Here is a 16,088-nt window from a genome sequence, read left to right as displayed (position 1 = left end):
ATTATTCTCACAACAAAATTATAATTATTGTCTCCATTGTACAAATGAGAGCTGGAATTTAAATATGCGAGTACATCTCCTAAGATTACTCTGCTTGTGAATGACAGGTCCAGATTGGTACCCAGGTCTATATAATTCATAGCCTATGTTTTTAACCATTTTACTATACTTCTTCACTATCCATATACAAAATATTTGGTTTACCTTCAGCACTTTCAACCTAGTTGAGAAAAGAGCATTTAAAAAACCTTAAATTTCTTTTCTATTCCTCTTAACTTTTCTTTTAATGTTTTAGCATCATATTAAATACCAGCATTTGCTGAAGAAGAAATATGTATGTCCCCATCCCTCCTGTGGACGACTCTTTAGGCTCCAGAAACAACTTCTGCGACATGCCAAACATCATACTGGTAATTTTTAAAACAAGATTTTATCAAGTAGCCAGGTGAACTCAACTTTAGGTTGGCAAATGGATAGTGATAAAATTTTTCTTAAAAGAATCTGCAGTCAAGCATGGAAGAAAGGTTTGATAATAAAACAAATTTTACAAAGTGTGATCAAACTTTTGAACTTTTGTTGACATCTTTGAGAACTTAACAACTAAGATAATGATCCTTTTTTAGTAGAAATGGGATTTTAAAATTTTTTTCCAGATATTTGTAGTAACTGTTTGCAGGGTTAAAAGTGGGGAATATTGGAGAGAAAGCCTAAACAGTAAAAGAGGCTGGCTTATAATTATGGTTAATCATAAATATCTTCTGGGACTTATTGAAATCAAAAAAGCTAGATTTTGGGATTTGCGTGCAAACTCTTGTTGGAATTGTCAACTCAAAAACAGAATCTGAGTGCAATATATATTATAGAATAGATTCATTCTATTCATTTATAGCCATTGACAATCTCAATGAAGTGAAGCTTATAATGCAATTTGAGTCAGATATTGGTGGCATATAATACTAATGTGGTAATTCTCAGATACTTTATTACATGCTAACCTTTTTGTTTGGGGAGGATAAGGCTAGAAATTTTTGTAGAAATAAGTCCTCCCCAAGATTATACTGACTAGCATACTTTTTAAAATTTGTTCTGTATGCATGACTTAGACATTTTACCACTCCTCAGTTTCCCTAACTATAAATTAAGATACCATTATCACAGAACTACTGTCAGGATGAAATGAGATCACATATAAAGTTCAGGTCACTGCACGGAGCCTGGCACATGATAGACATTTTTGAAACATTGGAATTTAATTTGGGTCAATCTACTATCTTTGCTTCATACCGTGTTTCTTGAAAGAAAATAGTATCCTTACTTTGTGTCTTAAATGTGATTTTTCTGCTCCTCTGTCCCTGTTAATATTGTTATATCCAATAGAAAAAACATTTCTGACAGCCAGTTTAGAATATTTCAGCTATCATAAGTGTACTGTGAAAAGAAAAGCTGTTACTAGTTCATTCTGTTCCAAATGTTTATATTTAATTAATACAATTTTAATGTGTCACTCTTCCCTTTCCAAATTAGTGTATATGAACTCCCTTTTCTAGTATAAATTATTTTAAAAATGGATTCCCTACCCAGATTTGCCATGCTGTTATGGAGCAGAACAATTGGACAAGACTTTATTGAGGCTAATAGTTGTCATTATGTTAGGGTTTGGGGGTTTTTTGTTTTGTTTTTCGTTTTTCTTCCATTCAGTGCTGGGGATTGAACCCAGGCTCTTGCACATGCTATGAAAGCACTCTGCCACTGTTCTACACCCCAGCCCTGTCACTGTTTTAGAACTCTGCATTTTTAGACCCTGCTATACAGTGGTGGAACACAAACCAACCAACATTGGCATTACTTGGGTTTTTGTTAGCCATACAGAATCTCAGGTCTTGCCTCAGACATGGTGAATCAGCATGTATGTGTGTTTAATAAGATTCTTAGGTGTTCCCTATGCATGTTTAAACCTGAGAAAAGAAGGTTTTAAACTATTTGGGAAGTAGTATTGGATTTAATTGTCTATAGTTCATCATTTAACTTATGTTCATATTTTCACTGTGACTATATCCAGTAATTTTAAATGGATCAGAAAATATAGTGAACATTAATTCAGCAAATATATATTTAGCACCTGTTTGTCCATTGACTGCCTAATCAAGTAGTAGAGAAATAAGTGCAGTATTCTTTTGTCCCATCAGTTTCATACCACATTACCAAATTTATCAAAAATGTTGGGGGGAGTTATGCAGTAACAGAGGTAGTTAAATGCTGCAAAAGGTGTAGGGGAGAATAAGGTCTAGAAATATGAGTACTTTTTTGCATATGTTTGAGAGAAATTTAAATTGTGGTAACAGATATAATTACTATTTGAGATATGGATCAATTTTATTTTTTTATGGGGGGAGTGGCATTTAAAGTTGAGATTAGGATTTCAGCTCTCATTTCTATCTGTGATTTTTTATTTTTTATTCTTAAACTACTGAATATATGGACTAAAATATCCAAATAGCATATTTCTTTTTAAATGTTTATTTACTCAAAGTGTTTGATATTGAAAATAGTATCAGTTTTACTCTAAATTGACCTACCTGATCACCTGCTCATTTGTTTTGAACTAGTGGAAATATTAATAGGGTGTCTAAATGGAAAGCTAACCACATTTTTTTGCTTCTTAGATCAAAGGGATTATATCTGTGAGTATTGTGCTCGGGCCTTCAAGAGTTCCCACAATCTGGCAGTGCACAGGATGATTCACACTGGCGAGAAGCCATTACAGTGAGTATTTACTGGCAAACATCTGGATGAGAAGTGCGTACACTCCACATGAGTATTTTCCTCTTACCAACATCTCTCCTGCCACTTTTATTAGCTTTTGTCAAATTAAAGAGTGGGAATTGTTTAGGGCAGCTACTTAGTGACCTTTTTCTTCGTTTTACTTATTTTTCAAGTAAACAAAAGAAAAAAATTGTATTTTCACCTAGTTGTTTCCACATCCTTCACTAGCAGTATATGTTACTGATTATTTGATATATGCTCTAAATTCTCACCTAACTTTTAAGTAAGAACTTCGTTTCTCTTAATCGCACATTTTATCTTCCACTCCCCTTAGATGTGAGATCTGTGGATTTACTTGTCGACAAAAGGCATCCCTTAATTGGCACATGAAGAAGCATGATGCAGACTCCTTCTACCAGTTTTCTTGCAATATCTGTGGCAAAAAATTTGAGAAGAAGGACAGCGTAGTGGCACACAAAGCAAAAAGCCACCCTGAGGTGCTGATTGCAGAAGCTCTGGCTGCCAATGCAGGCGCCCTCATCACCAGCACAGATATCCTGGGCACTAACCCAGAGTCCCTGACACAACCTGCAGATGGTCAGGGTCTTCCTCTTCTTCCTGAGCCCTTGGGAAATTCAACTTCTGGAGAGTGCCTGCTGCTAGAAGCTGAAGGGATGTCAAAGTCATACTGCAGTGGGACAGAACGGGTGAGCCTGATGGCTGATGGAAAGATCTTTGTGGGAAGTGGCAGCAGTGGGGGCACTGAAGGGCTGGTCATGAACTCGGATATTCTCGGTGCTACCACAGAGGTTCTGATTGAAGATTCAGACTCTACTGGACCTTAGTGGAAAGGAAGACTTTGGACACTGGGACAGTTCAGACTTTGTATTTAAAAGATAAAAAGGACAAAAAAAATTTAAAGCATTTAAAATCTAGTAAAATAACTGAAGGGCCTGCTCTTTCCATTGTGGATCACAGCACACACAAACCCCATCCCAAGAGCTCCCTCTGTTCTCCCTCTTATAAAATTGATGTTGCCTTTAAGAGAAAGGTAGACAAAAAGCAGCAGCAGCTCTAAAAGTGAGGGTTAATCCTCATACTCGGTTCCAGCCAGCAGCAGACTTCTGCTCCATTGGCAGATCCCCTTTCCAACCCGTAACTCTGATGTGCTCTGGATCAGCTTTTGACTCAATAGTATACTACTGTCCTTTCAATCCTATCTTCTCTTCCACTGCTGCCCTATGGTTCTGGCTTCTACCCACTGCAACACACTTATCCTCAAATACTATATAATTCTAATCTCTGGAGGCTGGCAGCTTGACTTGGCACTTTAGGGCCCCTTAACAGGATGTGCTGTTAAAACAGCACATGTTTCTCACCCCTCTTTCTCCATTCCCTACTGGGTTTTGGAAAGGAAGGATACATGTGGACCACCTCCCTCCTCTTTGATCCCAGCACCTCATTCCCCCTCCCAAACCTTCATATGGCTCTTAATGGTGCTTATTTGCTTGGAAGCAGGCTCCCAAGAGGGAGGGGGCTGCCCTCTACACAGTCTTTTTGACTGTAAGATAGGGCTGTGTATTAGTGAGACAGTGAGAAAAGTCCCAGGCTAATGGCAGAAATTTGCACTTTGAACATGTGTGTTTTTGTGTTGTGGAACCTGAGATTCCTTATTTATTAATGGAAAGTCTGATTTTTGGGGGGGGAGGGTCTTCGTTGCTATATTTTGTGGGGCTGGGAGAGATTAGATTATTCTGACATGGGATCCTTTCCACAAGAGGTACTTTGAAGGCAAGGCATAGGGTTGAAAAGCACAGCCAGCCTCTAAAATCATAGCTCTCCAGTGGCCTTTAAAGAAAGCTGGTCCTCAGCACTAACAAAATCACTACAATAGCCTAGTGCTTTTTTTGGAAGCCTTCTTAGGGAAGGATAATGGGTTTGTGGTAACCAATGTGGCTCTTTGAGATTTTAAGAGCATTGAGATTTAAGGAATTTTGAGGGGATGAGGATGGTTGTTCAGGTCTGAATTACAGATATGAGATTTTTTTTTTTCTTGTGAATTTCCTTTTGTCTCTATCATTTCCTTTTATATATCACCCTTCTTGCCTGTTGGTTGTTTTGGGTTTTTTTTTGTTTGTTTGTTTTGTTTTTTGCTTTGCTTTATCATTGGTTTGCGGCAGCTCCCTATTAGACACTGTTAGAGAAAGAACAAAGTGTAAGAGTCCTAAATAAGTCAAAGAAAACTGCTGATTTGTTTCTCTTTTAGTAACACCTCAGAAAAGACTTCAGTAGACAAAGTTAGGCTATATGATAATGGCTTTGGTTTTCACCTGAAGTTCTGGAAATTACCACTTCCCTTCAGATAGATTTTCATGGGGTGTGGATTGCTTATTACTATACATGGGCGTTTTTGTACAAGCTTGTAACTTTCAAAAGACTAAAAACTTATTTTATTTTGACTGATTTTTAGAGTCTTAGAAGGGCAATTCCTATCCTATGTACCTCAGAAGCCAGAATTGAAAACTTACCCTATTTGTTTATTGTCAGAAATGTGTGATGGCTGTTGGAAAGAATGAAGTTTTGCTGAGAACAAAATAAGGAACAACTTGTTTTTCACAAACACTAAAACTACCAAATTTGTCAGTTTTCTCTTTATTTTTTCCAAAAGGGGGGTAACAATGTCATCTCTGAAAGAGGCTTACTGTACACCCACTAGTGTCGGTGGTTGGGATGCCAGGGAATAGGGAGTGAGACACCTACAGTAAATAGTCTTAAATGCACTATTGTTTCAGAGTGTTGCAGATCTGCCATCTCTCCAATGTGAGGGTAGAACATGGAATAAGGATAGAAGGGATACAGAAAAGATAGAAGGGATGCAGAATATGCTTTCCTGCCCATGGGGAGGGGTTTGCAGTTTTAATTTGGTATGTTGAGTAGATTTGAAAATACTAAGATGGATTGAGTGGGTCTACAACAAAGTTCCGTTTTATACTGTTTCACTAACTAGCATCTATATCCCACACTTACCTTTTTGTCTTTGTCACACCTAGACTTTGTCTTCATGAACTTCACTTGCACTGGTTAGTCATCAGATATTTTAGCCACCTATACAAAAGCAAACTGCATTAAGGGGGGGAAAGGCACTTCTCTGGGATGGGGGAATATGTTCTCCTTTGTATCACACTCCCCTCCCCATAAAAAGCAACTAGTTAGTTCCAGTTGGAAACTCCTATCCTTCCCCTTTGTTGGGGGTGGGAGTCCTCTTTCTCAGCTACCACTTGCTGACAATAAATTATTGTAGCAGTTTGCAATAAATTTTAAAATATTTTTCATGGAGTTTATATTTTTCCTTTTGAGAAAGGAATGCTAGCATAGTAAAGAGTCTATAAGTAAACTATCTAAGCCCCATTTATGTTCTGCTCCCCCTGCCATTGTTTATTTCATTGTCTTTCCAAGGAGCTCTTTCAATCTTGAAAATCTGTATTTCATACTCTTTATTAGTCTGATTTTGTTACCTTTTTAATAACTTGCCACGTCATGTTCTCCAGCTTGAATTGGCATTTCTAAATTCTGATAATGTCATTGAGATGTCACTATTCGGTATTTCTAGAAGATGTACTTCTCCCTTGCTTGTGATTGCCCAGGGTTATTTTGAACAATCTTAATATGTTTCAGACAGTTTAGATACTGACTGGGAGTACTGGGAATAAGAAAATTATTTAGGATAGAAAGCATCCACATAGAGCACTTGAACCTCCTTTGTACCTGTTTGGAGGGAAAAAAAATCATAAAATATACTACCAACCTAAATAAGATTATTACAGTCTCATTGTTTGCAGTACCATTTTTCCTCCTGTCTTTCCCACTTTCCAATGTACTCAAGAAAATTGAAAAATTGTAATGGATCAATTGAAAATTTTTATTTCCTGAAAGCCTTTTTTGCCTATTATAATGTGCAGGACCCTTCTCCTTTGATGAAAGAGATGGGTAGTTAAGATACCTGAATCTAGGTTGAAAAGGTTGTGTAAAAAGAAATTATAATAAAAGGGATACTTTGCTTTTCAGATCCTTGTTTTCTCTTCACCTAGGTAAGGCATACCCACAACAAGTATGTAAAGAAGAAAATAAAAGTTGTCCTCCTGGAAGCAACTTGTCTTCCTTGGTTCTACTGAGTTAAGTTATCCTATGGGTGAAACAATTGCTGCTAAATGAGAAAACAGTGCTCTTGGCACATTTCATATTCAGTGTACCATTGTTTGCTGGTACACAACTGATTGCTTTTTCTGAGAATCAGGCACTTAACATTTGACTCAGTTTAGCTCTTGATGTTTAATGCTGGAATGCCATGTGATTCAGTTATCAACAAATTTAGAAACTTCTTTGATAGTAGCTTTCCACTAGAAAAAGTAGCCCTATATTGACCTAATAGTGGGGACATTAAGGTTGCTGTGAGATCATTAAATCACTCTAATGATGATTTAAAAAAACAAAAATCCTTAATAGCATATTACACCAATGCTTCACAAGACCCGATATCTGTGTGGAGTCCTAACTCTTAACAATAGACACACAAAACTATAATACTCTATAAACAGTCCCACTATAACAGCTTGGCTGGCCTCAAATTTTCCCCCATTACATCTCTATTTATATTGTTAATCTATGTAAATTTGCTCCTGAAATAGTGTGCATTTCAACTCATTGCTAGCATCTGCAGTATGAAATAGTGAAAGCTAGTCAGTCCATTTGGGGATGAAACTTTTGAGACTATCCAATTAGCATTATCCTGAGTTAAATGCAATACTCTCCAAGCACCTTCTAAATCTCCTGTCCTCATTTCAAAGCCCAGCACATTCTCTTATTTTGTTAAGCATGTGGTATGACTGGGACAGGGAAGAAGAAAAAGCATGTTGTCACTTGAGTGAGACTACCTAAGAAATGTTACCAGGTTGGGGTTGGGTGTTTCCTCTGGAAGAGAACAGGCCTAAACAGTACCTTCTACATCTGTGGCTACCATGTTTGAGATCAGAGATACTTAGTTGATTTTTTAACCAAGTATAAATTAAAAAATACCAAAAGGATCAAAAGTGAAAAGATGTTGCATTTTTAAAGAACTTATTTCACATTACCTTTCCTTGTACAAAATGAACTATCTATAAAGAATTGGAAAGTCAGTGAACAAAACAATTGTAGAACCAAAGACATCTACATAAATTTTAGCGTAGTTTATTGTAGATTTTGTGCATGTTATTTAATGTCTTAAAGCTTAGTTTCTTAGGACAGCTAGTATTTACCCCAGAATTACTCTAAGGATCAATGAAGTTGTTTTAAAGCCTTTAGCAGAGTGTCTAACCCTTGGTAGGTATTTGATAAATGGCATCTACATGAATAATAATATTTTTTGGCCACTTAATCAGGCCAAGAAAAGAAAAAGACATGGGGAGCATAAGGGAGGATGATGATATAGTGAGCTTGATTTTAATCATATAAAATAAGATTACATTAGGAAGGGATGTCCTGAGGATTAGTGTGATAGTGACTTTGTTGCTAAGTACATAAAGCAAAACAATGACATAAAAACAAGTGTGCTAAGTACTGAGTGGAGGAGAGACATGGAGGCAGACGCTGCAGGGGAAAAAAAAAGGCTGATTAAAAAGGGCCCTTTGATTCCACAGGCACAAAAATCCACAGCCAGGAATTTGCTGCCACCTCTGAGTCAGGCAGGGGGTGGGGGTGCACAATCCCATTAGAGAATGCCCAGTGGATTTAGTCTGTGAGAGTCACATTTCTTATTTGGACCAGTGTAGACAGAAGCAAACCCAGCTCACTTGTTTCTTGGGACAGTTAGGGGATGGCTTTTGCAGAGCATTCACCACGGACCCCTTGCCGACGGGACCTCTGTAGCCGTTCCATCTGGCTAGCAAGGAAGATTCGTTCAGACCTGACTGCCCTTATGGAATCTTATGTAAGTCGTCTATTTTCCCATCATGTCTTCTGACCCAGCTCCTTAACATCATATTCCAGACCCACAACCAATTATGAAAGCCCTAATCACAGTCATTCATGTATTGGATGCCTATTATATGACATGGCCCTTTCTAAGCTCATGTGAGCTTATTACTGCCTTCCTCCATGATGCTTACGAGTCATGTTCCTTGAATGAGAAAATATATATGGTGGTGTAGGTAGGATTGGCTCTGTGTCTTGAAGGCTGTTCCTAATTGGCCTGTATTCTGAATTCTTCCAGAATAGATTAACCTTGGGCCCTCTAAGTTTGTGTACTTCACAGGCATTGTTATAAATTTTTGAGCTGTGTAAATGAAAGGTTTATATGATTAGGCGGAAGAACAGTATGAATATGGAAGAAATTTTTAAATCCAAACAATACCTATATAATATTAGCCACCCACTTTTCAGTACTACACACCTAAAGTGTCCTAGTATCTGAGTGAAAAAATAAACTATCAAAATAAACCCCTGGAAGACTCCTGGGAAACTTGTGAAATTGTCAAATTCTAAAGGTGTTCTGGGCTGGTTTGCTGATATAGGGGATCCCTATCAGTCTCCACCTTAGGTTTACCTTGGAAATACTCCAGACCATTGTGGAAAGTTCTGGATTTTTGTTCTCTGAGAATTGGTTTATCTTTGAACAACCTTGTCAGTTAGAAATTAGACTCTGATTACCTTTTCTTTTGAAAAAAGTAAAAATGTAATTCCTCTTTTTTTTTTTTTTAAGAATTGATCTCACATTCAGAGTGGGCAGTGGGAATAAAGAGATTAGGAAATTCTAAAATAGCTACTTTAGGGTTTCCTAGATTTGGCTAGTGTCTTCATGTATGTTTAAAATACTTGAACTCTCCAGTATAATTAAATATTTCAGTTTCTAGAAAAGAGTGGAAAATCTTCTAAATTAGTAGTGTATTTCACCCACTAGAACTTAATGAAAGCAAAACATTCTTCCAGGAAAAATGCAGATATTCCATATTGGATCTTCTAAAGTCCAGTTATGAATCCTGAGTAGAGTTTCTGTTCTGGACATTTTATTTTCTTTACAACTTGGATCCTTGACCAATGAGGTAAATGAGGTTTCATATGTGTTAAATAATATTGTTGAGGTGATCACAGCAGATTATGCCATGTTTCCTGTGACTTTGGGCAGGTGAAGCATCAGGGCCTGAACAAGAATGTCAACCTGGACTCTGTGGATGGTGTGCCCGTAGCAAGCACTGATCAGTGGAGTGAGCTGACAGAGGCAGAGAGACTCCAAGAGAACCTCCAAGCTTACCGTACCTTCCATGTTATGTTGGCCAGGCTTTTAGAAGACCAGCAGGTACATTTTACTCCAACCCAAGGTGACTTCCATCAAGCCATACATACCATTCTGCTCCAAGTTTCGGCCTTCACCTACCAGTTAGAGGAGTTAATGGTGCTCCTGGAGCACAAAATCCCCCCAAATGAGTCTGACGGGATGCCAGTTGTTGGAGATGGTGGTCTCTTTGAGAAGAAGCTGTGGGGCCTAAAGGTGCTGCGAGAGCTTTCACAGTGGACCGTGAGGTCTATCCATGACCTTCGTGTCATTTCTTCCCATCAGATGGGGATCCCAGCACATGAGAGCCAATATGTTGCTAAGGACAAGAAGATGTAGCAGTTAGCCTTCTCTGTCTTCCTTGCTCTCTGTTCTGATGGAATATACATAGTTTTCTGGGGCCTCGTTTTCCCATCTTCAGTTTTTGAAAACTTTTTAAGACCACAAGCATTTCCGTCAAGTAGGATTGGAGACACAGACAAATGGGTAGAGAGGTTTACATAGCTTGGGGTGTGGGTGTGGGTGTAAGACAATGGGAGCAGGGACAGCATCCTTCCACCTTAGTGTTCTAACCATTCTACCCACTAAGTAACCTTTACCATTGTTTAACAACATTACAGATAGAAGAGAGAAATATCTCAAACTCTAGTTCTGGAAGATTTCTGAGAAGACTAAACCAATGAATGGACTCTGTACAGTCATTCATACTCTTAGATAATAAAAATAATAATAGCCAACACTTACGGAGTCGCTGCTGTATTAAGGCAGTGAACCAGAGGTCTTACATATGTTATGTATAACCTGTACAGCAACTCGTGAGGAAGGTGGTGTCATTCATCTCTGATGAAAAAACAAGCTCACAGAGACCATTAAGGTCATGCAGTGCCAAGTGACATACTAAGTTTGAACCCAGATCCTCACTGTAAAGCCGATGTACTTTTTACTTTAAAGGCTTGATTATGAAACTGTCACTGACCTTCTGTCTTAGAGGGTTGGAAGGTGTAATCATCTATGTACAGTATCCTCCGCACTAAAGAAGCCCTTACACACTCTCATAAGTCAGCTGTTAAGTGTTAAAGGCAATATTCGTTGCCCATGCTTAGCAAAGAAGAGAAAAGCTGGAGATCGTAGAGCCCATTTCAAAGATGAGGCCTACAAGACTTCTGAACCTTAGCAGTTGAAAATGTGCAGTGATACAGCCTGGTTGAAAGTGTCTGCTGATGTTCTTGGATATTGGGTTGGGCACAGTCTATACCAGCTTACTTCACATTCACTATAATTGGCAATCCAGGGATATAGATCCAAGCATTTGTAGATGATGGGTGGAATTCTACCCAAGTTAAAAAGTCACAGGACTGTCACTTCACATTCTCTGAACTTAGTCATGAGGAGAGGGTGAGGCCCGCTTTTCCAACTGGGAATGCCAGAGAGTCTGCAACAATATACAGCAAAGGCTCCAGGGGATGAAAAGCCAGTAAGTATGGACACGAATGGAAAAGGCAAGGCCCATGTTCTAATGGTGCATATGTGATAGGTAACATTTAACTTGTCATTAAAACCCAAGATCTTAGATGGGGGACCTCAATTTTATTAGTCAAGGTGTCTTTACTCTTAAGTGAACCGTGAGTCAGAAGGGCCTAGCTCCCATTAGGTCACTTGAGGTGAGGATGGGTGACTTGACTTGTATCCTTCCCCACGTGGGTTCATGTCCAAATTCCATGAAGTCAATGTTGTGAAAGTTCAAGGGAAGTAAGTCTCTGCCTTCTTAGAATGCATTTATGGAAATATGTGTGTACGTGTGTGTAAAAGATCAATAGTAGGTTGGAATTACAATCCCTGGGTTTAAGTATTGGGGAAATCAGTGAAGGCCAGAAATAGTTTCCAGGGGGAAACAGGAGTTGTGTCACAGAGGTTGGCTGAGTACAAATAGGAAGAAATCATAAAGAAGGAAACCGAAGAGTTGACTGCTAGAAAAAAACTTGGGCAATAATAAACATTGGGGCCCTGGCTGCCAGCAGAGGCATGTTGGTTTTATTTAATTGGTAATATGGGTATAGATACATAGTTACCCAATATATGTTGTTTGTTTCATTCAAGCTTTTCCTAATTTAAATGGTTTCTTCTGCCTACCAGCAGCATTTTCAACTAATAATATATCTGCTTGCTTTGTAAAGCTCTTAGATTTATGCAGATGATCCATTTGCTTAATAAAAGTGTGAATAAAATTTCTTTATGGGGGAATAACTGATCGTAAACTTTCTGGATATAAAATAAGTGACCCTTTTCCAAGTGTTTTTATCGTCAGCAGATGTGACAGAGTGGACATCTGCAGAAGTGTCAGAAACCAGCAGAGCTTGGTTTAAGTTCTGCTCAGTGGCCTCTGGAGGAATATTTATGTATAAGAGGCAGATTTGAAATGGCAGCAGGTCTGGAAAAGGTACAAGCTTTAACTCTGAGGACATAGCAGCCTATCTATATTTCAGTCAGCTCACAGAAGCAGGAAATCTTTACCAAGTGCATTTCTCAGCACTGTGCTAAGAGCTGGGTATTAGTTTCTCCTTCAAGAAACTTCTAAGTGCCTGAAGAGAGAAGCATGGAGAAACCCCTTAGAAAAAGACAAAGGGAAAATGAGTACTTAGCCATGTAACAAAAGCAAACACTCATGAGATCTAAATGTTAAGCATTGCATTGTGTTTACCTGAAATGGATAAGTCAAATTGAATAAGGTACTGGCAATGGGCCATTCATTGGTCCATTATTCTAGGTGTGTATTTTATGATATTGATAAGAGATAACAACTACGCTGCATGAGGAGAGGGCCTCACCCTCTCCTCATGACTAAGTTCAGAGAATGTACATAAGTTTTAAGGATCCACAATCCAAAAGAGATTTTTGTTCTTTAGATTTTATTCCCTTGTTTCTTAGATCTCTATGTGGATAGAATATCTGGGAAAATCAATTGATATAACTATATAGAGTTATAGTTATGATGTGCATTAAATTTAGCTCCAAGCCTGTATTTCCACAGCCACCGGAAAGTCCTCTCTGCAGGGAGAGATTGTTGTCCTGAGTCCATCAAGGAATTGCATGCATGAGAGCTGATAAATTTTTCTTACATTAAAAAGGTTATTTGAGAAAGGCTTGCAAAATTAGCACAAACCTGATGGCCAAGCATTGAATAACATTAGTTTTAAGATAATCAGGTACAAGGGAAGTGAGAGTTTTAATAAAAGTGGAAAGCCATAGCCCTGACATTGCTGTTATTTTGGGCTGCTATGGATGAAAGCCCAATGGATGACTCATTGTGACCACTGGTCAGATAGGGAGAGAACAAGTATTTCAGGGTGACATATCTGAAAAGTGGTTTGAAATGACTTTTGCTTCTGAATCCCCATCTCCTCACTGGGTACCCAAGCATCGTCTCTCTCTATAAAAGAGTAAAAGATGTAGGAAGAGAAAGACCTCCACCATAATGGGGAAGGGATTGGTGAAGAGGAAGGGGAGGGAGTAGAATCTAGACTTGATTTCAGCTGATGTGTGTGTGTGTGTGTGTTTTCATATGATACCAATGTGGTGTTTAGTGCAGGGCATTTTTTTTAAAGGAATAATTTGACCTCCCCCCTCATCTCAACCTCCACCTCAAGCCTCAGACTTAAGAATGAATCCTCTGAATGTTGGACAGTTAAAAAGGGAAAAGTGGTAAAAAACTTGACCTCAGCACAAAAACTTCAATAGAACTCAGGATTACAGATAAAAACCAAGCAAAAAAATAATTTGACTATTTGATGAAATGTGTATGGGGTGTGAAAAACCTGTCTGCTTTGTAATTCATGACATAAAATATATATCTCAAGTCAATCTATTTTTAGCACATAGGAAATAAAAGATGCAAGAATGGCTAACAATAAAGTTCTCTTCTCAGCAAGACCATGAGTAGCTTCTTTTATTTCTGTGTCTTTGGATGAACAAGGGGAATTTCAAGTGATTTCAACATTGGATGAAATGTAATCCTCCCAGCCAGGGCCAGGCTCAATGAAGCGTGCTGGGTAAATCTCCATGATGCCAGGCCACTGGGCAAAATTCCCAGGCCCAGTCAACCTAGAAAAGGTTGATTGGCCCTACACCATCAGACAATGCTGCTTTTCCTTTGGATAATGCAGTCCTATCAACTAGCCTGCAAATGAGGATTTCCTTGTATGTAGTTTAATTTCAAATATATGATCCCCAGTCTAATCTTTGACTGAAAGAAAAAACCCTTGCATAGCCCATGTCTTGTTAGTTCAGAAGTAGAAATTGTGGAAAATCACATAGGGAAAAATTTGAAAAGTTGCTGATTTTGTATTTCTATCCACATAGTCAAGATGGTATGAGGGCTGGGATTGTAACTCAGTGATAGAGCGCTTACTGAGCGTGTGTGAGGCACTGGGTTTGATCCTCAGCACCACATAAAATAAATAAAGGTATTGTGTCCATTTACAACTAAAAAAATTTTTTTTAAAAAAAAGATAGTATGAAAGGATCATGCATTTATTTATCACATTAGGCAGCTCTGTGCCATTTAATCCTTAGAGATGCTACCTCCCCCAAATGAGGGAAATGACCATGAGCATCAATTTGCCCAAGTTCATTCCTCTAGCGTTTGACAGAATGAAATTCTAATACTGGCTTCAAAGTTCACCCTATGACATGGGACACGTAGGAAGCAAGCTCATCTGACTCTAAAATCCATCCTCTGTCTTGGGAATTCAGTTTTCCTTAGATAAAGATAGTGCAGACTTGTGTTAAACCTTGCTCTGTAACAAAGTAGGTAAGTTTCCAAACTGAGACAGGTCTGAGTTTCCTCATTCGTGGAATGGAAATGATTACAAATAACTAGCTTCCCAGTTGTTACATAGTTCAGACAAATTAAGTACCTGAAACAACTTATAAATGACACACAAACGTCAAGTCTATTTCATGTCTCAAGTAACCTGGATTCAGGTTAGACTGGATTGAGGAGTGGGCTCAATAGAGAATGCCATTTGCTTCCCAGGATGGACCTGGCCATAGCCTAGACTTTGCCCTGTTGGCCTTTGGTCAGTCTCACAGTCTCCAGGAATCATCCCCCTTCTTGGAAAGTTGAGGCCCAGGCAGTTCACTGAATCCAGAAGATGGCTTTCACAGTAGGTGGGGTCAGACAAGTCCTGGAAAAGCCTGGCAGGCTCTCGAGAGAGCCAAAGAAACAAGCAAACCCCTGTGTTTAGACCTAGATTCATCCATGTATTCAACATCCTCCACTTAATACAGGAAGGAAAATGAACTTCATTTAATTCAATTTCTTCATTAAACAATACAAAGAGTCCAAAGAAGTTGGACATCTGCCCAGGTTTTCTGGCTGGAAAGTGGAAGAATGAGAATTGCAGTATAAGTCTGTGGTTCCCCGATTGCACGCCCACACTTCTTTAAACTGACTGCACAGGAATCATCTTGTATCTCTATTTATGTCCTTGCTCTCTGGCATCCAATGCCTTCTTGCTACCTTACCTCTAATGAGTCTTTGGAAGCTTTAAGACTCCAGAGCTCCAAACCCTTTGGAATCCTTCAGCTCTCTAGCAACTCATGACCCAAACTTCTTTTGCATCCCCAAATCTCACCTGTACCCTAAGCTGATGGTACTATATCCCATACCTCACCTGGTATGATGGAGAAGAGGGACACATTCTGAGGTAATGGCTAAATATGCTATTCCTTCTAGGGTATGTGTCATTTGAAGAAAGCCCCCAGGGAAGATGTAAAATAATAATAATAATAATAATAATAATAATATGCTGAGGCAGGGTCTTCAGATCAGATCAACTTTTATGCCACACCAATAAGCAAAGGGTTAGGACTAGTTTCTTTTCTTACCTAACAATTCCTGACCCCTGTACCCAAAGCTTGAGGTGGCAGAGGGTTGGGGTTATAAAAATATTAACTTGAGAGGTCACTGGACAAAAAGCCCAGTATTCCCAATCTGATTCTAAACTCTAAAGCTCAATCT

The 16,088-nt window shown here is 38.6% G+C and overlaps 2 protein-coding genes across 3 annotated transcripts in view; both read left to right on the top strand.

Annotated features, from left to right (window-relative positions):
- Zfp91 (ZFP91 zinc finger protein, atypical E3 ubiquitin ligase) overlaps window positions 1-6,827 on the top strand; it is a 32,075-nt gene extending 25,248 nt beyond the window's left edge. For both annotated transcript variants that reach the window (XM_026406501.2, XM_026406500.2), the window contains exons 9-11: window positions 296-410; window positions 2,664-2,763; window positions 3,098-6,827. In XM_026406501.2, coding sequence (XP_026262286.2) covers window positions 296-410; window positions 2,664-2,763; window positions 3,098-3,608 — 726 coding nt within the window. In that variant the 3' untranslated portion in view covers window positions 3,609-6,827. The remainder of the gene's footprint in view (window positions 1-295; window positions 411-2,663; window positions 2,764-3,097) is intronic.
- Window positions 6,828-6,913: 86 nt separating this feature from the next.
- On the top strand, window positions 6,914-13,984 carry Cntf (ciliary neurotrophic factor). The gene is made up of 2 exons (XM_026406502.2): window positions 6,914-8,728; window positions 9,923-13,984. The coding sequence occupies exons 1-2, from the start codon at window positions 8,615-8,617 to the stop codon at window positions 10,406-10,408; spliced, it is 600 nt and encodes a 199-aa protein (XP_026262287.1). The 5' UTR covers window positions 6,914-8,614; the 3' UTR covers window positions 10,409-13,984.
- The last annotated feature ends 2,104 nt before the right edge of the window (window positions 13,985-16,088 follow it).

This window comes from Urocitellus parryii, chromosome 4, assembly GCF_045843805.1.
Source record: "Urocitellus parryii isolate mUroPar1 chromosome 4, mUroPar1.hap1, whole genome shotgun sequence".
Classification (NCBI taxonomy): Eukaryota; Metazoa; Chordata; class Mammalia; order Rodentia; family Sciuridae; genus Urocitellus; species Urocitellus parryii.
This window is presented reverse-complemented; position numbering and strand designations above follow the sequence as displayed.